Genomic DNA, 22,664 nt, shown 5'->3' with positions numbered 1-22,664 from the left:
TGATAATATCCCCTCACTAGGACATCAGCTATCTAGGACAGGAGCTTTGTCTTATTTACTTCCATTGTTAACAGCTCTAGAAGAGAGCCTGACGGGGTGCGTGGGTCTGTCTGTCCACCCATTTGTCTGGCAGTTGGTCAGTACCACACTGAGCACAGGGTCCAAGCCCTGTGTGGTGGTGTGTCCTCTTGGATTGGTGTGGGACGTGAGAGGAGGAGAAGAGTCAGGATGGACCCGGGCCGTTGGCCTGCACACCTGGAGGGTGGAGTTGGTGTTGGCCAGGATGGAGAAGGAGAGGTCGGGGTGTGGCAGGCCAAGGGCAGGCGTTCAGGAGTGCTGTTTTGCCCATTTTACATGTGGAGATACTGAGGCCAAAAGAGATGAACTACCCAGTCACATAGCCAGGTGGGATTTTGAACTGCTTTTGTGATTCCACAGCTATGCTAGTTCCTTCTCTGGAACTCGTCCTGGGGTTCTCTCCCTGCCCCCCATCTGCATCCCTCTTGGGCCACTTGATATTGTCCATTTTGAGGACCATGGACTTCTTCATCAGGAAATGGTCAGGGTAGGAGCTGAAATGTGAATCAGCTCCTCGGCTTCAGGGACTTGATGGTTTGGATGCCTTCGCACACTGCCGTGGGGGGAGCACAAAGCTTCTGGGAGCAGTTTAGCATCAGGTATCCAGAGCCCCACAGATACTCATTTCCTTGGGCCCATCCCTTGAAAACTGCCCTTATGCAATAATTCCGAATATGGAAAATATATGAAAAGTATTGATTTATGGTCAGAATTTTTCAATCCATTAAGCATTAGGCAAATAGTTAAGCACACTCAAGCACACTCTACTCTTTAGATTATTTACCTTTTTGACATGTGATCCTGGAGCAATGGGATGGTATATCACAACCAAATGACCTCCTGTTTTAGTCTGGGCATCCGTATATCAGGTTTTCTTAAATCTGGGGACACCATCGCTCTACTTTTTCAAACCACATGATATCAGTAGATTAAGAGCAGGGATGGGTCATGAAGAAACAGCCTTGTTTTGTTGTATTTCTGTACCTTGGGAAGAAGGAACCAAGTGAACATATTCAGGACCCTGGACAGAGCCCGCTGGGGACTTGCAGAACCGAAGCTGGCCTTTCCTGCCTTAGACAGGACCATTTCGTGTGCAGGAGTTGGGAATTTGATTCCAGGTGACTTTTCATAGAAACAGCTAAGTTTCTAAAGATGGGAAATTTACGTTAGCAAAGAGGGATCATGCATTTAATTAACTTCTCTATCTAATTGAGTTTTCTTCTAGACATCTCAGCCCTTCCCCAACCTGCTCAGCCAGTGGAGCCTCCCATGTGAAAGAGAATCTCTTTGTCATTTAGCAGCCGTAAGCGCCCCACTTGAGAAATGGTTATGGCTGATTATGTAAAACGAGATGCAGGAATCCCTTGAAGTGATTTTATTTCCACCGAACGGTACTGCTCAGAGTGCCTTTACACTTTTTCAGAGTACACTGGATTAATTTAAACTTTGTGCGCTTGATTCAGCTAAATATCAACTAGAGAACAATTTAATTTTTTGACCCTGAAATATGAAATCCTGACTCGCAGTCCCCAGATCGGGTGATGGTATGAATACAGGCTGACCATCCAGCATGAGGCAAAACTAAAGGGACTCAAGGATATGCTTACAGAGGCTGCCGTAGTGGGCAAGAAGGGACGGGTGACAAGGTGATTCTGGGTGCAAGGAAACGGCACGCACCAGGAGGCCAGAGGGGAGGCGGATATAGCTCAGGGAGGGGGAGGATGTGAGGAAACTTGAGAGCAGTGGGGCTGCTCCGCCCTTGGACGTGTGCTCACTGCACAGGACAAGGGGGAGGCCGGGATGGCTCCCTCAGAGGAGGACGGAACATCCCAGGGTCCACCTTTTATCTGAGACCTGGAACCAGGTCCTGGTGGCTGTCTGGAGGCCCAGGCAGCCACATCCAGTCCCCACACTCAACTTTGTGACCTAAGTCTTGTGAACGGCCTTAGCTTAAGTTTCTGAGTGTCCTCAGGTCCCCCTGGACCCCCTGCTCTGACACCAAACCTGCATCTTGCTAGTACCTTCCATTACCTTCTTTTGTCTTCCCTGTTTGGTTGCGTTGTAGCATTTAACACAATGGACCTCCGCCCTTTTCTTTTGTTTTAAAATAGCTTTACTGAGCTAAAACTCACAGCACATAAACTTCATCCATTTAAAGTCTACAATTCAGTACTTTTAGTATATTCACAGAAATGTGCAACCATCGCCACAGTCAATCATAGAACATTTTTCATTGCCTCAAAATGAAACCCCGTACCCTAATTAGCGATCAGAATTTGTGGGTTTGTTTTTTTTTTTTCTTTAAGGCTGTCCTAGAAACATGTTTCAGTAAGTAAGGGCTTCATGTAAATGAAGACCAATTCCAACGTATTCAGCATCGTTTACAGAGACCTCTGGATGTAACTGAACGCAGCCCGGGTAGGAAATACTTCTCCCTCTGTTTCCTCTCCATTCTGGCCCCTCCTATTGTATTCCTTTCCTCCCACTTTTGTAACTCAGTCTAACACTGTGTTGTCTCTCCCTTTTCCCCGACACCTGTCATCTTCCTGGGCCCCCCGCAGTGTCCCCGCTGCCCCTTCCTCTGACACCGTGTACCTCTGTGTGAGCGCCGCTAGCTGCAAAGGGAACCGGACAATATGCCGGGCTCTGAAACATCTTCAGAGATGGGGATTCAAGTAAACCTCCTCCTGTTGAAAGCTCCCGTCAAAAGGACTGTGAGAAGGGGTGAGGTTTTGAACTTCACTTCACACTCACCTTTTAACAGCAGCCGGGATGTTGTGATTTCCTTGGATGGCAGAGGTGGCCTGTTCTTTATTTACCAGCCCGCACATCTCTCTGAGCTTCAGAAAGAACAGAGCCCTTAGTGAAGATCCAAATTAGCTTTATATTGTCGGCTTTGTCTTGTAGGGAATAGGTTTTAATTAACTAGCTCCTACAGTGACTTCATCTTGAGTTTTTGGAAGGTTTTAACCCTCAATTGATTCCCTCCGCTCCAACCCGGCACCGACAAATAGCCCTGCCTTTGATCATTTTGAATTCTTGTAATACCAAAAAACAAAGATTTTTAGTAATATATTGTTCCTGATTCTGCCCGATGAGTAACTTAGGGACTATGTGAAAGTGAGAGAGAGGAGAGCTAATATGCATTCATGGTCGGTCCTTTTTTCCTTTTTTTTTTTAAATAGAGATTCAGGCTTCTTGTGAACATGCATTTTTAAAGCAATTCCTATCTTTCATCAACACACAGGAAATAACAGCCAGCCTGCCCTCAGAACCCCTGGCAGCTCCTCCAGATAGTGTGGCGGGCTCCCTGCAGCAAATTCTTGGTGTCCACTCTCCAAATGAAGCCCAGTATGGAAGAGTGGAGGGAGACCTCCCTCCAGAGGGTCCACAGCTCCCTGAAACGAACTCCAGAGTGGGGATCGGGGAAGTGCGTTGGACGTGCAGTGGCGGTAGGAACGCCCGTAGTTGTTGCGGTCATACGGTCGCAGGGAAGCCCCGCTCGTTCCCAGCGAGGTGCAGGAGGACACCTCCCCCGGCGTACACATTTGGAGACCCTTGGGAGAAGCAGGGCCATGGGTATCACAGGCATGGAGCCCGGTCTGTTTGAATATCAGCCGGGATAGCAGAAGACCTATCCACACACCTGGCACTGACGGCCATCACCGAGGCATGCTCTCTGCAACAGTTCATCAAAAAATGGCCCAGCTAATGATCGGTTGGGCAGATAATCGGACGAGAGTTAATTGTAAGGTTTGATATGGCATCTTGTCAGCAGAGATAAGTTGTCACGTTTTCCACTTGAGCTGAAACTAAATGATTGTAAAATAAGTTATGAGTGTCCTTGGGCCTGTCTGCCGGAATGATGGCTAAGAATACATTCCTGGCCCATCAGTCTCAAGCAGGCTGCTTGATATTTATGCGAACGGAATGTTATTTTATTCCCCCTCTAGTCATGCTTGTCAGCTCTCCGAGTGAAAAGTGAAACTGCTTCTTTGACTCATACTTCACGTACTGAAGCTCGGAGAGACTGCAGATTGTTATCATTATTGCTTGTATTATATATTTTTTGGGGTGTGCGTTGAACATTGATGCCCGATTGGGAAGAACTAATGGCCAGCATTGAGCGCTTGGGACGGCAGTGGACCGGCCTATCCCGGCTCGGCGTCTCGTCTCTGGGGCTCCGGTCCCTCCGTCAAAGCCGGTTTAGAGGTGGCGTCATGAGGCGCTTGCCTTTTTTAATTTGGCTTGGCTTTCTTCTTTCGGCGTCCCCCCGCCCTCTGCTCTCTGCATGCGCCCTCCCGTATTTAAGGCTGTCGACGGTACTGTCTGTCCCGATGCCCAGTAGTTGATACAGAATAAGATGCGTTATTTGTACTGCGTTCTGTGGGCTCGTTTTCAGTGTCTGGGGCTGGGCTTTTGGGGCCTCTTCAGTTTGAAGGATACCTTGTCAGGCAAGCGGAGTCTGTTGGAAATGGAAAAGCACAGCATAGATGCCTAGTGAGTTTTGATTGCTCATATTTTAAACCTGGGGAATTTTTTTTTTTTGGCGGTACGCGGGCCTCTCACTGTTGTGGCCTCTCCCGTTGCGGAGCACAGGCTCTGGACGCGCAGGCTCAACAGCCATGGCTCACGGGCCCAGCCGCTCCGCGGCATGTGGGATCTTCCCGGATCGGGGCACGAACCTGCGTCCCCTGTATCGGCAGGCAGACTCTCAACCACTGCGCCACCAGGGAAACCCTAAACCAGGGAAATTTTAAATGACTCCTCTTGGAAGGGAGTTCTCCAGATCTAGCAGCCGGGCATTCATATACCGGCACTGGGACTCAGGACCCAGTTAGCTAGAAACAAGAGCTTCCTCGACGTGACCCCCATCCTCGAGAACGGTCTGCCTGGGCCCCTCTCTCCTCCAGGCCTCCCTGACCACGCGTGGCCCTGCCCCTCCCTGGCCTCTGTCATGACTCACACTCCGACCTCCTCCTCTGGGCCCTGGTGCAGGTCCCCTCACATAGTGGGTGCTCCTGGTTCATGGGCAGCTGCCTTTCCTCGCCCAGCTGACCAGCCCTGAACTGTGCCTGCTCCCACTGTCCCCACCCCAGAGCATCTGGTTTTTCCAGGGACTTCTGTGCCCATCCCCTTAGCCCGGCCACCTGGACGCCTGACCTCATAGCGGCTACTTTCCCTCCTCCAGTGAAAACGTTAGGAGCACGTGTCCAGGGCCCGGTCCACAGTGGTGGAGCACTGACACAGGCAGGGAGGAGCTCAGGGCTCCAGCCTCCCTCACCTGCAGGAGGACCTGGAAAGTCTCTGAATCCGGGCAATGATGGTTTTCTTTTCTTTTTTTTTTTTTTTTACAACTTTATTGGATTATAATTGCTTCACAATGGTGTGTTAGTTTCTGCTTTGTAACAAAGTGAATCAGTTATACATATGCATATGTTCCTATATCTCTTCCCTCTTGCGTCTCCCTCCCACCCTCCCTATCCCACCCCTCTAGATGGTCACAAAGCACCGATCTGATCTCCCTGTGCTATGCGGCTGCTTCCCACTAGCTATCAGTGATGGTTTTCTTGGCGGTACCTTGACCCTGTGAGCGGCAAACCAGGCCATGGACGGGAAACGCTTCTTGGTCTCCCAGGGACTGGTGCATATCCCTTACTTTATTCACGCTCCTCCTTGCCTGCGAAAGAATTTGTGGGGCTTAGCAGTGCGGGTCCTGCTTCCTGATTTCATCATTATCATTATTGCTCTATTACTAGATGGCAACCCGTGTCGTCCTGAAAGCTCACCTCCCTCCTCCCTCCCTTCCTCCAGGGGCCAGGGCAGGACTCATGTTCTCCTGTTCTCCCTCCCCCTGCCCCGCTCCTGGGCCCTCCCCTGACCTTGGCTCTCTCACTCTCACTCTGAGTCCTAGTGGCCCGAGCAGCGGTCCCAGAGTCATATTCCTATTTCTCAAGGGAGGCCATGGGGCCAACTTGCCTGTGCTCACCTTGGTGACAGTGGACATGAGGATGATTCCTCACCTTACTTCTCTCTGCGTGCAGGTGGCACTTCTGTTTACATACGTTTAAATCCATGCAGTTGGTGTGCTCGCCATAGATCTGATTCCCCCGTTTCATCCTCTGGTCAGATAGGCATCCTCTCAGTCATTGGAATGAACTCGGGGACAGTGATTTTCACCCTCTAGTCTCTGACGTGACCCAGGTGTCTAGGCAGAGCTGGCCCCCAGAGCCCAGAGGGCCCACGAGGTGGGCGTGGTCAATGCAGGGGTCTATTAAGGGAGATGCTTTGGCAGCGTAAATAGACTTTATTCACCATCTTAGTTGCTCACCTGAAAGTAGGTTCCAGACTGCTGGAAACTTATCCAACTGACTGCGGTTTGACACAGAAGCATGCTTGGGGCTACTTTTAAAACTAAGTTGCAAACGTGATTCTCTGTTACACACCCAAAGCAGTGCCATCCACCTGTGTTAAAGCCTCTGCAAGAGAGAATCAACTCTTTATAAAACGCAGTTCCACAGACATGCCTGGAACCCGCATCATTCATCCCCAGGACGTTTCAGTCTCTGTCTTGGTGAAGAGGTTTGAAGGACGTTCCTGCCTTCAGAAGGTGTCCAGTTAACGAAAAGACAAAGGCACGGGTGACAGGGTGTACCGTGTGGTGAGGGCCACCTCACCAAGGAGGCGGGGAGGGGTTGACAGGAGGCGACCGAGGGCGACGGCCAGATGGGGGCCTCTCCCAGCCATCCTCCTTTGGATCCCAGGACCCACAGCTTCCTAGTTTCCCTCCCACCCAACTACTGTAAGGCCTCGCTGCGGCTTCCCAGCCAGGGAGGGAGCCAGGAACCACGTGGGGCGCTGCTGAGACGGGCGCCATCCCACTGGGACCTGCCCACGGACGAGGCTGTGGGGATACCCGGGCCTCAGCAGGGTCGTGTCGGGCTGGCGGGTCAGACGCGGGCAGGCGACACCTTGTACAGGCAGCCAGGAGGAGGACAGCTCTCAGGGGCTTTGCTTTAAGGAGGAGCAGAAATCAGGTGGTGGCTGGGTGAGGGCCTGGAGTCAAGGGAGGGTTTCGTTAGGAACTGAGATGATACAGCGATGCAGCACGTTTAATGCAGGCAGGAGAGGGTGCGAATTGCCGGGTGGAAGCCAGTTCACGGGGGAGGGGCGGCCTTGGCAGCAGGGCGGGGCGAGGGAGGCCCGGAGTCCATGGGGACCGGGGACAGGAAGGAGGCTGCCCTCTTCTGGTTGCTGCTTTTATTGTTTCGTTTTTTTGCCTGCAGTGAAATGAAAATGGGGGTCCTCGAGGGGGATGGGATGGAGAGCAGGGTGTCTGAGGGGAGTGGAGAAGGGGTGATAGAGCCTCTTGGAGGAGGAGGGATGGATTTACTCCCAGAATGCAGTGGATTGAAGCACAGGCCAGAGGTTGGGCCCCTGTCCTACCCCACCACCATAAAGGGGCCACACAGTAGAGGAAGCAGTTGGCATGGTGCTGTTCTCTTCCATCCCGGGCCTGAGTCCTGGTGCGGCACAGGTAGGGGTGGAAATCATCAATCATGCTGGGGGCTCTGGCCAGGAGAGGTGGAGGCAGGGGGCGTCGAGGCTGAAATCTGCAGGAGCAGTGCCTGTGATGTCGTCCCGCGGGGAGGGAGAGAAATGGAACGTGAGGCGGATGTTAGTCGGTGAAGACCGATGAGGCCGGTAGATGGGACCTGTGGCCCCGGTGTAGGTGAGCTGGGCAGATTGGGCATGGGGGGCGGGGGGGGCGCGGAACAGAACCCAGAGGGGCCGGTTCCTGCAGCAGGCGGGCCCGGGTCCAGACCAGGAGAGCAGCGGGTGCAGCAGCAGAGGGGAGGAAAGAGCTTCACGAGGTCACCTGGGAGGGGCCCAGAGGCCAGGATGCTGGAGGGGGTGCCCAGGAGGCGCCGGACGTGGTCACAGGTCACAGTGGGTGAGCTGCTCCTGAAACGGTCAGTGAAGGGGTGGGACCTGGGGTCTTGGGGAGCGAGCGGGATCCCAGGGCACAGGCTTCAGAAGGGCCAGGACTCGGCGGGGAGGAAGAGTGGTCTGGAGCAGCAGTGCAGGGCTGGGAGGATGCCCCGCCCACCTGCGTGCTTTGTGGTGCAGGGGGAGACGTGTCCCGGGGGAGAGCCAGGGTAGCTCCAGGGAAAGGGAGCCTTCCGGAGGGTCGCTGGTGTGAGGGACATTGCCCCCAGCCCTCACAGAACGGGATTCTGGAGGAGGAGTCTGAGAGGTTGAAGAAGAATAGAAGAGCCCTTCCGAGTCCACAGGTTTCTCACTACTGACGTTTGGGGCAGGACGGTTTTCTGCGGCAGGGCTGTCCTGTGTGTTGTAGGGTGTTTTTCAGCATCTCAGGCTCGTGCCCACTCGATGCCTATGGCACCCCGACCCTGCTCGGTCTGATAACCAAGAATGTCTCCAGACGTTGCCAGATGTCGCTGGGTGAGGGTTCCCAGTGGTGAGCCAGAGGGTTACTGGAAATATGGAGCCATGTGGGGATAGAACCACTGGTGTTGAGGATGCCCTCCCAAAAAGGAAGGCTGTAAAGGATGCTGATGAGCTTGGCTCTGACGGTCCCTTAGGGGAAGGTGGGTGTCATCACTTGCAAGTAGTTCCTTCTTGAGATTGGCACTTAGCTACTTTCTTCAAGCGAGTCAGGAATCTCCCCCTCAATTACACGTATTCTAAGATACTCAGAAACCTTGGAAATGAGATTGCCGTGTCCCTGTCAGTTACTTTGCGGCACGTTTCCTACAGTTGGAAGGGGTGAGGGGAGATGCCTAGAAACAGGCGCCTGTCATTTTGGTTTCCAAAATGCTGAATGCTGAGCCCTAAACCAGTGAGTTTAAAATCCAGCCCAGGTAGGATTCTGAATTAGATTGGTAATACTTCTGCGCTTTGTGTGCGTATAGAAAAGGAAACAGTGATTTAATTGAACAGAGATAGTTCATTAAGGAAAAGAAGTATTAAATGGATTTCCCTTTCTTGTTTTTAAATTGGCAGACATATCTGTAAGTTGGGGACCCACCTAGCTTTCAACAAAGTGTTTGACAAGGCTGTTCCATAGATTCTTTATAGGCAAGTTCAAAGGTGTCAGAGCTGGATGCACAGACAGTATGATGTCTCCAGGTCCTACTTAGTGATCACCCAACAAAGCTTCTGGTTGTGGATTGGTGAGTGAAGATTCAAGGCTCTGTCTTGACCTCACCTTGTTGAATATCTTTTCCATTGATTTGGATGAATACACAAAGTTGTATGCTCAAAACAGCCAACAAGAGCCAAGACACTTGTGAAGAATAAGAAAGTGTGGGGACTTGCCCTACCTTATGAGGTACGAAGGTGACTAAAGCGCCATAGCGTCCAGGACCATGTGCTAATAGAACACAGGTAGATGAAAAGATTATTGGAGAAGAATAGAAAACCCAGAAATAGAGCCACCTCACATATCTGGAAGCCTGTTATATGACCGTATAGCTTATGTATATATTCTGAGCATCTTAAAAAGAGATATTGGTACCCACCTTAAAGAACTGCTGGATAATGGAAGGGACCCAGGTGTCCCTGTTATAATGCTGCACCCACTGCGTGCCCAGCATCGGGTGGCTCAGTATGGGGGTGAGCACCCTTAGCTGCCCTGGGAAACAACCATGCCAGCTACATCCAGATAATGGACAGACAGCCAAGGGCAGGAAGCCCCAGCTTTAGGATCGGTAGGGGTTCAGAGATGAGAAATGTTAGTTCGGGAGAGATTGTGACATAAGGATTAAGAGGCGTAGTTGGGAATGAACATAGTGATTGAATTGAGGGGACACCTGAGGGACAGAGTGAAATAATGAAACGCCAGCCCTGCTGCAGCAGAGGGCAGCTGTCTCTGCCTGCGCCCCTCATCTGCCTCCGCGATTGGAGGGTCATTGGGACCATTGTTTCCCCGTGGCCTTTCACCACACCCGGCACAGGATGGGTTCTTAACACTTCAGAGTCAGAGGGGATGCAGTCAGAGGGTGAAGATTTTTGAAACCTGGGCCGCAAATACTTGAAATGTACAAAAATATTCACTGTAAGGTTTGAGCATTGACTAACATGTGAAAGGGTTGCTTTAGGATCAGCCAGTGATCTTGGGGTCCCTGGACCCCTTAGCAACATCAGGCAGCTTCTGGGCCTTCTGAAATTGCACACAAGTATTAACTAGACTAGTCTTTTTTTTTTCTTTTTCTGGGATGCCTACAGCTTTCATCTGATATTCAGTAGGATCTAGTATTTAAAAAAAAAAATGTATGTAAGAATGGCCGCTTTTAGAAGATTCGTATTGCGGAAGACTGGGACAACTTAAAAGGTGGCAAGCCAGCAGGAGAGAGCCCTCCTGCAGTTAGCTGTACTGTCCAGGCCTGGGGGGTAAGGATCGGACCCAGGGTGAGTGTGGCTTCGGTGGAGAGCAGGTGGGAAGTTAGAAAGAGAATGCAGAAGAAACTGCCACTTTGTGGATAAAGATGCAACCTGGAGCCCCGGACTCCTTGAGGCAGGTTCTCCTGCAGGAGCCGTGGGTTGACCCTTCACCCCCCTCCCAGGACAGGCTCCCAGAGGCCTTTGCTCCACAGGTGACGAGGATATGGAAAGAAGGTTGACCCTTCCGACCGTGCAGAGATGGGAAGGGATCGCTGGTCTTAGGATACCAGGAAGTTGCATCCTAGGGCATTCCTGGAACCATATTTGTAACTAAAAAGATGCTGTGTCCTTTGACAGTTCTCAGTCCATGATAAAATGTCCTAGAACATCAGAAAATGAAAAGATTTTAAATTCATTTTGATTTCGAGTATCTTTATATTTGAAATCATGTCATCCTTCTGTTCAAAATCCTGCCAGGCTCCCCATTTCCCCCAGAGTAAAAGCCAGGGTTCTAGACAGTGGCCCAGCCCCTTCCTCTCTCCAGTGCCATTTGCTGTGAGTCTCCCATCCTCACTGGCCCCGGCCACTCGCACCCCCCTCTGCTTCTGGAACACACCAGGTGCACACACCTGGTCTTCGGGCCAGGTTCTGGCAACTTCCTCCTCCCCCAGGTGCACATTCACCTTCTCACGCCTTTACCATCTTCAACTATTGCTTCACGTGTCACCTTCTCAGTGAGACCCACCCTGTCACTTAAAATGGCAACTCCCCCTCGCCACGTTGCAGCCTCCCCAGCGTCCACCCTTCGCGCCCTCCTTTTCCCTCTCCAGCTCTCACCACCTCATAATGAGCTCTGGGTTGTGGCCCCACTACTGTGTCGGTGCCACTCAGACGGGAACCTTTATCTGTCTTTCTCGGTGATGGATCCCATACATCTGGAAAGGTGGCTGGCCCACAGTAGGTGCTCAAAAAATATTTGTTGAATGAATGAAATATATCGCCCAGAACGTTCTGTCTTTTGAGTTACAAAGATGCTGAATCATGAAATACAGAATTCTTAGAACTTTGGAGGCGTTTGGATGGTGTTCCCCCATCACTTTCTCTGGGTACTTTTCCGTTCTGTTGAATTCCATGTTCGTTTCAGGTGTTTGAATGGCATTCTGTTCTCTCTGATAAAGTAAAAACAGACATAATAAATTGAGAGTTTCACTTCCAGTGAATGATCACATTTGTGCACTGGTTTTAAAATTTTGTAAGTAGCTTCTGTGAATCAAAAATTGGCAGGTCTACTGTGGACTTCCAACCCTATTGCTGGACATCAGTGAGAGAGGGAGGTGGCATGCTGATTTTCACTACTAATAAACTAACATACAGCCATACTTAATGCTGGGGGTAGAGGACAGAGAATCAGGAATACCTTTATCTTGTGCACACATGGAATCAACCCCATTTAAGATGACACTTTCATATGTATTCCTAAGAGTCTTTACTTCATTCCCAATATATCACAGTAATTATGGGAAGAGGAAAATAAGCAAAAAGCTTCCCACCTCCCGCTTTCCTTTTCCAGAACTCCAATTATGCAAAATAGAGAACTTTATAAGTAAGACAGAGAAAGAAGTATCGTAATATACTGCTTATACTGCTTATATGTGGAATCAAAAAGAAATGGTACGAATGAGCTTATTTACAAAACAGAAATAGGGTCACAGATGTAGAAAACAAACTATGGTTATCGGGGGGGGAAGGGAGGAGGGATAAATTGGGAGATTGGGATTGACATATACACAGTACTGTATATAAAATAGATAACTAATAAGGACCTACTGTCTAGCACAGGGAACTCTACTCAATACTCTGTAATGACCTGTATGGGAAAAGAATCTAAAAAAGAGTGTATATATGTGTGTGTATAACTGATTCACTTTGCTGTACAGCAGAAACTAACAACATTTTAAATCAATTAGACTCCAATAAAAATTTTTAAAAAAAAGGTTGGAGAAGCACTGGCCTAAAAAGAGAGAGAGAACTTTAAATTCTCCGGAGCATAAGGATGATGCCAAAAGGAGAGCCTGCTTTTGAATTGCAGGGGCGCTATGGCCTTTAACACGGGATGCTCTGGGCCTCCAGTCCAGGTGTTATTTGCAGAGCTTGATATGGCACTGGAGGAGCGTTGCTGTAGTACTTTGGCGAAGTCTCCTTCTTAAGTGTTGACTTTTACGTTCTTTTGCCTTTTCCGGTCCGGTGGCAGACACGGGGCTCGGTGACTCCGTGTGCTCCAGCCCAAGCATCTCCAGCACCGCCAGCCCCAAGCTCGACCCGCCCCCCTCCCCTCACGCCAACAGAAAGAAGCATCGGAGGAAGAAAAGCACCAGCAACGTCAAAGCCGATGGCCTCTCGGGCACTGCTGACGGTAAGGCCTCCCGGGACTTCAGGGCCAGAGTCCGCGTTTCTGAAAATTAATTTTGATTTTGTCTCATGTGTGGAATCATTTATCCTCAGAACCACAAATGCACAATAACTCAGGTCAGTGCGTGTGCTTTTTGTTAACTAGGTGGTGCTAGGGGACCCTCTCTTTGCTCACTGATTCTCAAGACTGTTCAACCACAGCAGCAGTCTTACCTCCTGGCAACTGTTGCCTGGTCGATGGTACCGCTGGTGTCCCCTTCATAACAGGTGGTCAGGTTGTTTGGTCTTCCCTGACCCCGGCAACCTGGGGTAAAAGTGTCTCCTCCAACCGAGCTGTGCCATGTTGTCTTCCTCCAAAAAAAGATCGGCGCCTCCTAATTTAGGAATCTTCCCTGACACCGGTAGACTTCACTCTAGTACGACAGCCACTCCGATTCTGACTTTCAGCGACATGTGATGATAAACGCCCCTTCTATTAGTGTCCGTCAGTCTTTTTGTTTTGTGAGCTGCATTAGTATTCCCGCTGACACGGTTTGTCTTGCTTCTCCTTTGACTTGTTGAAGTCAGGTTTTATTCTCAGCGATGGCCCGATGTGATCTTTCAGAAGCGGCCCCTTCTGATGGACTTATGTTTTTTTATTCCGTGCATGCAAGTGGAGATACACACGCATGCACACGTACACACACATTATGGGAGGTGAAATTAATGTAATTTCAATAAACAAGTTAAACAGATACTTCAGAGGAAAATTAAAATTCCAAAACATGGTGGTATAACATGAATAATTATTGGTGAGACCAATAGTAGTAAAAGAATCTGGTTTCAACAAAGATTCCATATACGCTGGAAATACCCTCATAACTGATATCCTTTTTCTCTATTTCTGCCGCACTGTTTCTGAATACTCTTTTGTTCAGACTGTAAGTTTCAGTGTTAAAGAAAGTGCCTGTTTCCTCCTAATATCCAAAGATGAGCCTGTAGACCTACAACGTGTATGTTAGCAGGAAAGGAACAGAGTTTACAGTACCTATGCTCTGTGTCATTTACCGTAATCCTGTGAGTTGGTTGGTGGTATTTTCATTTATAATGAGGAGACCGGGGTTCAGAGCATCAGGGAACCTGCTGGGGCTCTCACGGCAGCAGGGAGGAGTCTCAAAGCCCTTCTTCACCACATTTCTTACCAGTTTGCTTCCCGTAGCTTCCTGCTAACAAGTTTAGCCAATAAAAACCAATTCTCTCCTGTTATGATAAATGAGGATGATTCTGTTATATCAGCAGTGGTGAAAAATAATGATTATGGATCAAAGCACCCACCCAGACACCACTGACCTTCCCCTTTGGAAAAGAAATCAGCCACAGATGCTGAGCATTGATGAGACACCTTCCAACAACTTCAGCAAAAAGCCCCTAGCCATGCACAGATGGCCACACCCCACCAACACAAGGACTGAGGTAAAGCCAGGAAGATGCATGGCCTCTCAGCAGGGTGGGGAACCTGTGCCCCACATACCCAGGGTAAGAGTAAGATTTGCTCTATGGAAAGGCCTCATGCCCATTTCACGGATAAATATCTTACCGTGTCTGTCATGTGTTTCCCACCAATGACTTTTTTCAGAAGTGTCTGCCACTTGGTAGAAACTGGTGATCAAGTCCACCAGTCACTACATTACACACATTTTACACATTCTAATCATCCCACCCACCTACTGACATAGTGAAAGCTGTGTGAATAAGATACAGCCTGAAAGTAAATTAGTAGTGGTTGCGTGTTTAATCGGGCTGCGGTTTCAAATCAGCGTCCCGGTCATCCAGTGAGTTTGCAGAAAATTTGCCAAGTGACTGTAAGCTTGTTGGACGCCTGAGATGTTTCCGTCTTCCACCGCCTGAGTTACTGAGGTTGTACTGTGTGCTCCAAGCAATAGCCTATGACAAGGCTGAGTCAGATCCTCAACCCCAAACCAACCACAGACCCTTTCATTAAAGGGCCTTACTGCTGAGGCAGTGATGCAGACAGAAAGACAGACTCCCGGCCACCAAAGAAGCACCCAAATTAGAAACCACAACAGCATCTCAGGCGTGAACGATGAGTGATGGTTGTGTGGGTTCAGAAGTGCAACGCTAATGATTAGAGAGGAAGCCGGGCCTCACTTTGTAGTTAAGAGGACTGTCTCTGTGATGCCACAGTGTGACGTCTTTCCAACAGAAAATAAGACAAGTTCTCTGTAAAAAGAAAACGTATCATTTTTCCCGAGGAAAGGTTACCTACCGACCTATAAATGAGTCATTTTTCGGAGACAGGCTGTATTGCATTGTATCCAAGGCACACTATTTTTTTTTCTTCACATTTTCGCATCTCTGAAGTCAGAATGCATCGTTCAATTGAGATCATTTTCGATTCAATGATATACAATATTTTTTAGTACTCTTAGCAACTCTTATTAATCAAAGTGTACTGTGGGAACCATCAAAACTAAGCCTTCTGTTCTTGAAATGAAAGCTAATTGAATATTTTTAGAGGGTTGTTTAACTTTAATTGTAGAAAAATATTTCTCTTTCCTGCAAAGCACTATGACTTGTTATTACCAGTGTATTCTCTTTTGCTTGACCTCGTGCTGGAAAGTCACAATTGCAGATGCAAAAAGTTCTCTAGATGGTGTCCATAAAGTAGGTGAATTGTGTAGTTTTTGACATACCCCACTGGAACAGATGACTAGACTCAAATCTCTTTAGAGTATAAGAAAAATAAAATTCAGCTACTTCAGTCAGGGTCCTGGGAAAAACATGGCACCCTCAACCGGGTCGTTGATGGGAATTTTCCACAGGGACTATCTGCAGAGGGGTGGGCAGGGTGTGGGAGGAGCTATAGGGATGGTGCAGACTCCCAGTGGGGTGACGGGGAAAGGAGGGGCCGGTTATGAGGACCCAGAGAGGGCGGTGTCTGGGGGAGGTCTCCATCAGGAGCTGTGTCCTTCAACCGAGGGACATGTGCCACCCCAGTGACCCAGGGCATGAGGGAGCGCAGGGGAAGCGCCTAACCTCACTCTCCTCCCTGTCTCTGGTCTCGTGCCGCCACCTCCTTGACCAGACCAGAAGCCAAAGGCTGTGAGAGCTACTGCTGCCGCCACCCAGGCCTGCCTCTGAGGGCGTTGGAGGGCAGGTGGAGGTGAGCCGGCGGAAGCCGTGTGCTGCCCACACCTTTCACGGTGCCTCTCACAAGCCCCTGGGCACGTCTGTCCACTGGTCTTTCATCAGCACAGTAGACCGGAAGCCTCTGTCCACCGTGGCCCCCGAGGGCCTGGCCTGAACCCCGCCGAGGGAGGGGTCGGAGCTCCCCAGATGCACTTCTGAGCCGTCCCCCAGCCAAGTCCGAAAGGGAGCCCCCACGCCCCTCCCAGGCTCTTAGCTGAGCGCAGAGGTTCTAGCACTGGATATTCCTTACCTTTGTGGCATCTTTGTTCAGAAACTAAAGGCTAAAGTGTATCATCAGTATTTATGCTGCCTGAAAAGCCAGAAACTCTCTGTCCACCTGGGGATACTTGATGCTCCTGATGGAAATAAGGATCTTCCTTCCATGAATTTCTCGCTGCCCTGGCCCTCATCAGACTCGATTTTAGTAGTTCTTTTCTGCAGAAGAACAGTAGTTCTACACAGAATGGTAGAAAATGCTGTCCCCTTGGGACTTCCCTGGTAGCGCAGAGGTTAAGAATCTGCCTGCCAACGCAGGGGACACAGGTTCGATCCCTGGTCCAGGAAGATCCCACATGCGGCAGAACAACTAAGCCTGTGCACCACAACTACCGAGCCTGCACTCTAGAGCCCGCGAGCCACAACTACTGAAGCCCGTGTGCCTAGAGCCTGTGCTCTGAAACAAGAGAAGCCACCACAATGAGAAGCCCGTGCACCACAACAAAGAGTAGCCTCCACAACTAGAGAGAGCCCATGTGCAGCAACGAAGACCCAACGCAGCCATAAATAAATAAATAAATAAATAAATAAATTTTTTAAAAAAGAAAATGCTGTCAGCTAAATTAAGAACAATCATTTTCTTATACTTACAATTTAAAATGAATGGACAAAAAACCTGTATGCAGAAAACTATGACACTGATGAAAGAAATTAAAGATGATACAAACACGTGGAGAGATATACCATGTTCTTGGATTGGAAGAATCAATATTGTGAAAAGGACTATACTACCCAAAGCAATCTACAGATTCAATGCAATCCCTATCAAATTACCAATGGCATTTTTTATGGAACTAGAACAAAAAAATCTTAAAATTTGGAGACACAAAAAACATGGAGACACAAAAGACCCTGAATAGCCAAAGCAGTCTTGAGGGAAAAAAACAGAGCTGGAGGAATCAGACTTCCTGACTTCAGACTATACTAAAAAGCTACAGTAATCAAGACAATATGGTACTGGCACAAAAACAGAAACATAGATCAATGGAACAAGATAGAAAGCCCAGAGATAAACCCATGCACCTCTGGTCAACTAATCTATGACAAAGGAGGCAAGGATATACAATGGAGAAAAGACAATCTCTTCAATAAGTGGTGCTGGGAAAACTGGACAGCTACATGTAAAAGAATGAAATTAGAACACTCCCTAACACCATACACAAAAATAAACTCAAAATGGATTAGAGACCTAAAGACTGGACACTATAAAACTCTTAGAGGAAAACATAGGAAGAACACTCTTTGACATAAATCACAGCAAGATCTTTTTTGATCCACCTCCTAGAGTAATGGAAATAAAAACAAAAATAAACAAATGGGACCTAATGAAACTTCAAAACTTTTGCACAGCAAAGGAAACCATAAACAAGATGAAAAGACAACTCTCTCAGAGTGGGAGACATTATTTACAAATGAATCAACGGACAAAGGATTAATCTCCAAAATATATAAACAGCTCATGCAGCTCAATATTAAAAAAACAAAAAAACCAATCCAAAAATGGGCAGAAGACCTAAATAGACATTTCTCCAAAGAAGACATACAGATGGCCAAGAAGTACATGAAAAGCTGCTCAACATCGCTAATTATTAGAGAAATGCAACTCAAAACTACAATGAGGTATCACTTCACACCAGTTAGAATGGGCATCATCAGAAAATCTACAAACAACGAATGCTGGAGAGGGTGTGGAGAAAAGGGAACCCTCTTGCACTGTTGGTAGGAATGTAAATTGAAACAGCCACTATGGAGAACAGTATGGAGATTCCTTAAAAATCTAAAAATAGAATTACTATATGACCCGGCAATCCCACTACTGGGCATATACCCAGAGAAAACCATAATTCAAAAAGACACATGCACCCCAACGTTCATGGCACCACTGTTTACAATAGCCAGGTCATGGAAGCAACCTAAGTGTCCATCGACAGAAGAATGGATAAAAAAAAGATGTGGTACATATATACGATGGAATATTACTCAGCCATAAGAGGGAATGAAATTGGGTCATTTGTTGAGACATGGATGGATCTAGAGACTGTCATACAGAGTGAAGTAAGTCAAAAAGAGAAAAACAAATATCGTATGTTAACTTATATATGTGGAACCTAGAAAAATGGTACAGATGAACCGGTTTGCAGGGCAGAAACTGAGACACAGATGTAGAGAACAAACGTATGGACACCAAGGGGGGAAAGCCACGGGGGGGCAGGGTTTGGTGGTGGTGGGATGAATTGCGAGATTGGGATTGACATGTATATACTGATGGGTATAAAATGGATGACTAATAAGAACCTGCTGTATAAAAAAATAAATTAAAAAATTAAAATGAATGGAATGAGTCTAGTGAATTATAGGAGTAGAAACTATAACTGAAGAATTTCTTTATGAGTATTTTGAGTTCCAACATGGTCACTGGGCTCATATATAAGTATTACTATCATTTAAAGAGTCAGTATTGTAAAGTATTCCAGCCCCCTCCTTAGGTAGGTGTGGAAGAATTGAGAGGTACAAGCTAGTGTGGGTGACGTATGTCATTTAAAGCAGAAGTGCCTCAGACAGGTGGGTGTGTGCCTAGCCCAGGACTGAGACCTGAGGTGTGTCTTCGGGCAGGTGAAGGGCTGCCATGCTAACTGCTGGAGGACCCTATGTACTTCTCCAGCACATTCTGCATCACTGGGCATCTGGCCCCCTATCTACCTACCTGGAGGCTCCCCCAGGTTTAGATCTGTTCTTTCCATACATACAGTCTCTAAAAATATGTGAGAGTTTTTCAAATTCTGTGGCCCTGTTTGTAATGATATGCACCTCTGTGATGTTTTTATCTGGGTAAACGACTGTTCATTAAGAACGTCAGAAATAGGGCACTTCACCGTTGAGTTTAACTTTGAGGGTAAGCTTCTTAGAAACCAGCATCCTCCAGCCTTACCATTAAAAATGTGAAGGTGGTATTAACCTTTTTTAACAAAACTTCTGTATCCCGAATACTACTTGTATTCTTATTTAATAGACCGTTGGGAACAATGGATATTAAAATATCAGTGACAGTCTTGATTTTAAATTGGATTTGATTTGCTCAGAATTATTAGTTATATTTAAGAAAATGGGTATGTTCAGATCTGGGTGCTGATCTCTGTGATGATTGTAGATCAACAGAAGTCAGTCCACGTGTCGGTAAGGAAGATGGTGACACAGCACAAGAGGCATGGGGGCGTCCTAACTGTGTTCAAACCATGGAAAGAGAGTCCCAAATCATCCTGGGTGGCCCTCATGGGTTTCATTGGGACCAATGGGTGGAAGTTTCAAGGAGGTGGATTTTGGTTCAGATACTAAAAGGAAAACTTTGTAAGAGCTGGGGCTGCCCTGAGAGGCAAGGTTCCTGGTCCCCTGTAGCAAGTCCAGCACTGGTTGGACCACTGTAGCGGAATCCGGGTTCTAGAAGGATGCTAGCCCCAGGGGCCCTGGGTTCATGGCCAGAGCCAAGCTGAAGGGTGTGTGCCTGGAAAGCTCTTGAGTAGTGGGGATTTTGCAGATCTTTAATGACTTGCTGTCTTTTGGCATTGCCTTTGAATCACCCTCCTTTCTGGGTATCTTCTTATCCAGGGTTCAGGAGTGAGATGATTGTGGCTGAAATGTACCCGTGGTCTCTGCGGTCCCAGTTCTGTGGTTCCCCAATCTGGTGGTTCTCGTTAGTTTTATAACATTCATGCAAGTTTGCATCAAGTGTTAATTTTCCTGTTTCCCCAGTGAGAAGGCAGAAGTAGAGAGAGGTTAAGTGGCTTTCTTGTCCAGGGTCAGGTTGCTGGTAGGTGACAGAACGGTCTCTTGATTCTCTGCCTCAAACTCTTTCCACCAGGCAAAAAGCAAGTCTTTGAGGTGTGTGGAGCGGCTTTTGAATATAGGAGTGGGGCAGGCAGAGTGGCTTCCTTGATATTTCTCAGATTCCATGTAAAGACACTGACTTTTATATGGATCATCACATCTAGAAGTTGTATAGCAAAGATCTTTCTTTAAAAATGCAGGGCCAGGGGCCTCCCTGGTGGCGCAGTGGTTGAGAGTCCGCCTGCCGATGCAGGGGATACGGGTTCGTGCCCCGGTCTGGGAGGATCCCATATGCCGCGGAGCGGCTGGGCCCGTGAGCCATGGCCGCTGAGCCTGTGCGTCCGGAGCCTGTGCTCCGCAACGGGAGAGGCCACAAAAGTGAGAGGCCCGCGTACAGCAAAAAAAAAAAAAAAAAAAAAAAAAAAAAAAAATGCAGGGCCAGTCTGGATTTACCCAGTCTGATTATACAAGAGGGTATGCAGAAATCCTGTTGTTGTTGTTGGGTATTTCTTGTTTGTTTTTTGTGAGGTTTTTTTTTTTTTTGGTCCCCTTGGGTTCATGGTGCTTTTTACTAAAGGTCTCAGAAGGAAATTTATTTTATCCTTCCCATCTCCACGCCCTCGTTGTTCATTCTGGGTCTTTATAGACTCATTGTATGGTTGATCCTGGATAGATATTGAAATACTATCCTGTAGAGAAAAAGTCACAACTGGCCTCTGTCCATTACAGTAGAAAAATTGCCCATCACAGCTGTACCCACTAAACCATCAGAGGTGAGGTCTCCAACATGTTTACAAATTTCATTAACTTCAAGTTGCAGAGGCCAGACAGGACTTAGTTTTCCTTCGTTCTTTCAGAGAAGAACCTGACCTTGTGAATCATTTTATTCTTTCATCAAATATTAAGCAACAAGCACAGAGGAAGCACTGTGTGTTTGGCTCCATGGGAGACAAGAGAAATAAAACTCAGTTTCTCTCTCACCCCAAGGCATTCATAGCCTTAATATGGGAATAAGACTTGCACCAGAGACTGTACCTAGGATTTCAGGCAGAATATTTAAGAGAGGCATGGGTGGTCCAGAAGAAAGACAGCACAGCATTGAGTTGTAAAAGTTAGGGAAAGCTAACATGTTGTAGAACTTAATTGTAGATTCTGCAGATTTAATACGTAATGGTTATCTTATTTAATAAAATGCCACAAAAAGCATCACTCTTTCATTAAATGTCTTCTGTTTACAACAACCTGAAACACCAGTGGTAGTGATTGAATTAGTCACAAAACAAAGTTTTGTTTTCACTTAGATGCTAAGAAAACAGATGTTGCTTTAATTGATCAGTTACCTTTTATCTTCTGAAAAAAATTTTATTAATTAGTTGATATTTTGGAAGACTTTGGAGAGGAAATGAAGAGTTATTACGCAGGAGCATTGTATAACATTTTCCCTGCATACTCTTTTTTTTTTTTTTTAATAAATTTATTTATTTATTTTTGTCTGAGTTGGGTCTTCGTTGCTGCACGTCGGCTTTCTCTAATTGCGGCGAGCAGGGGCTACTCTTCCTTGTGGTTCGCGAGCTTCTCATTGTGGTGGCTTCTCTTGTTGCAGAGCACAGGCTCTAGGAGCGCAGGCTTCAGTAGTTGCAGCACGCGGGCTCAGTAGTTGTGGCTCGTGGGCTCTGGAGCACAGGCTCAGTAGTTGTGGCGCACGGGCTTAGTTGCTCCACGGCATGTGGGATCTTCCTGGACCAGGGCTCAAACCCGTGTCCCCTGCATTGGCTGGTGGATTCTCAACCACTGTGCCACCAGGGAAGCCCCCTGCGTACTCATTTTTACAAGAAAGCAGTCTACAGGTGTATCAAAGCTCGGGTTCATCTGTGACCATTGAGTCATGTTGAGGGTTGGGCAGTTTGGGGCATCAGTGGTAATTTGGGGATTTTGCACAGCACGATTGGGAGGGCAGTTTTGTTATTTAAGTGTCTTATCACCAGGATGTTCTCACCTTTCCTCTCTCTTTGGGCACAGTTAACATGCTGGTTACTCCATGTTAAATGGGATGGTGCACACATGACTGGCAAGAAACCCATGATGGCCAAGGAGCTACCACCATGGCTTGCTTCTTGTCCACAGGGGCTTTCTCGTGTGATTCGTGTGATTTTGTATTATTTGGAGGTGTCTAGAGGGGAAAGCTAGGGGAGATTATGAAAGCTGTCAGGTGTGACTCTTGTGGGTCACTCTTGGATCTCCTATTTGTGAACATTTCAGCAGCACTCCTTATCTACCCCTTGTTACAATTTTGGCAGCTACCTTCAGTGAAAGGAAAGAAAATCAGAAGTCTCCATCATCCATTCCATCAAAATTCCATAATCAACAGTAATTTCTTCTAACAGTAAGGACTTCTTAATTGAACTTCCTTGTTAGTACACTAGTTGGTACGTGCCTCTAAATCAATAAGCTGAGCAGTTAATTAGAGCAAATGGGAAAAACCA

The 22,664-nt window shown here is 47.7% G+C and overlaps 1 protein-coding gene across 5 annotated transcripts in view; it reads left to right on the top strand.

Moving 5' to 3' along the window:
* The window catches only part of AGAP1 (ArfGAP with GTPase domain, ankyrin repeat and PH domain 1), a 574,296-nt gene that overhangs the window by 427,652 nt on the left and 123,980 nt on the right, over window positions 1-22,664 (top strand). For 4 of the 5 annotated variants that reach the window (XM_082631241.1, XM_082631240.1, XM_082631239.1 and 1 more), the window contains one exon: window positions 12,737-12,898. The exons of the other annotated variant lie outside the window; for it this stretch is intronic. In XM_082631241.1, coding sequence (XP_082487367.1) covers window positions 12,737-12,898 — 162 coding nt within the window. The remainder of the gene's footprint in view (window positions 1-12,736; window positions 12,899-22,664) is intronic. 5 annotated transcript variants of the gene reach the window in all.

The sequence above is a fragment of the Mesoplodon mirus genome (assembly GCF_964341445.2).
Source record: "Mesoplodon mirus genome assembly, chromosome: 8".
Taxonomy (NCBI): Eukaryota; Metazoa; Chordata; class Mammalia; order Artiodactyla; family Ziphiidae; genus Mesoplodon; species Mesoplodon mirus.
The sequence above is the reverse complement of the archived record's forward strand: the minus strand, read 5'-3'. Positions and strand labels throughout refer to the sequence as shown.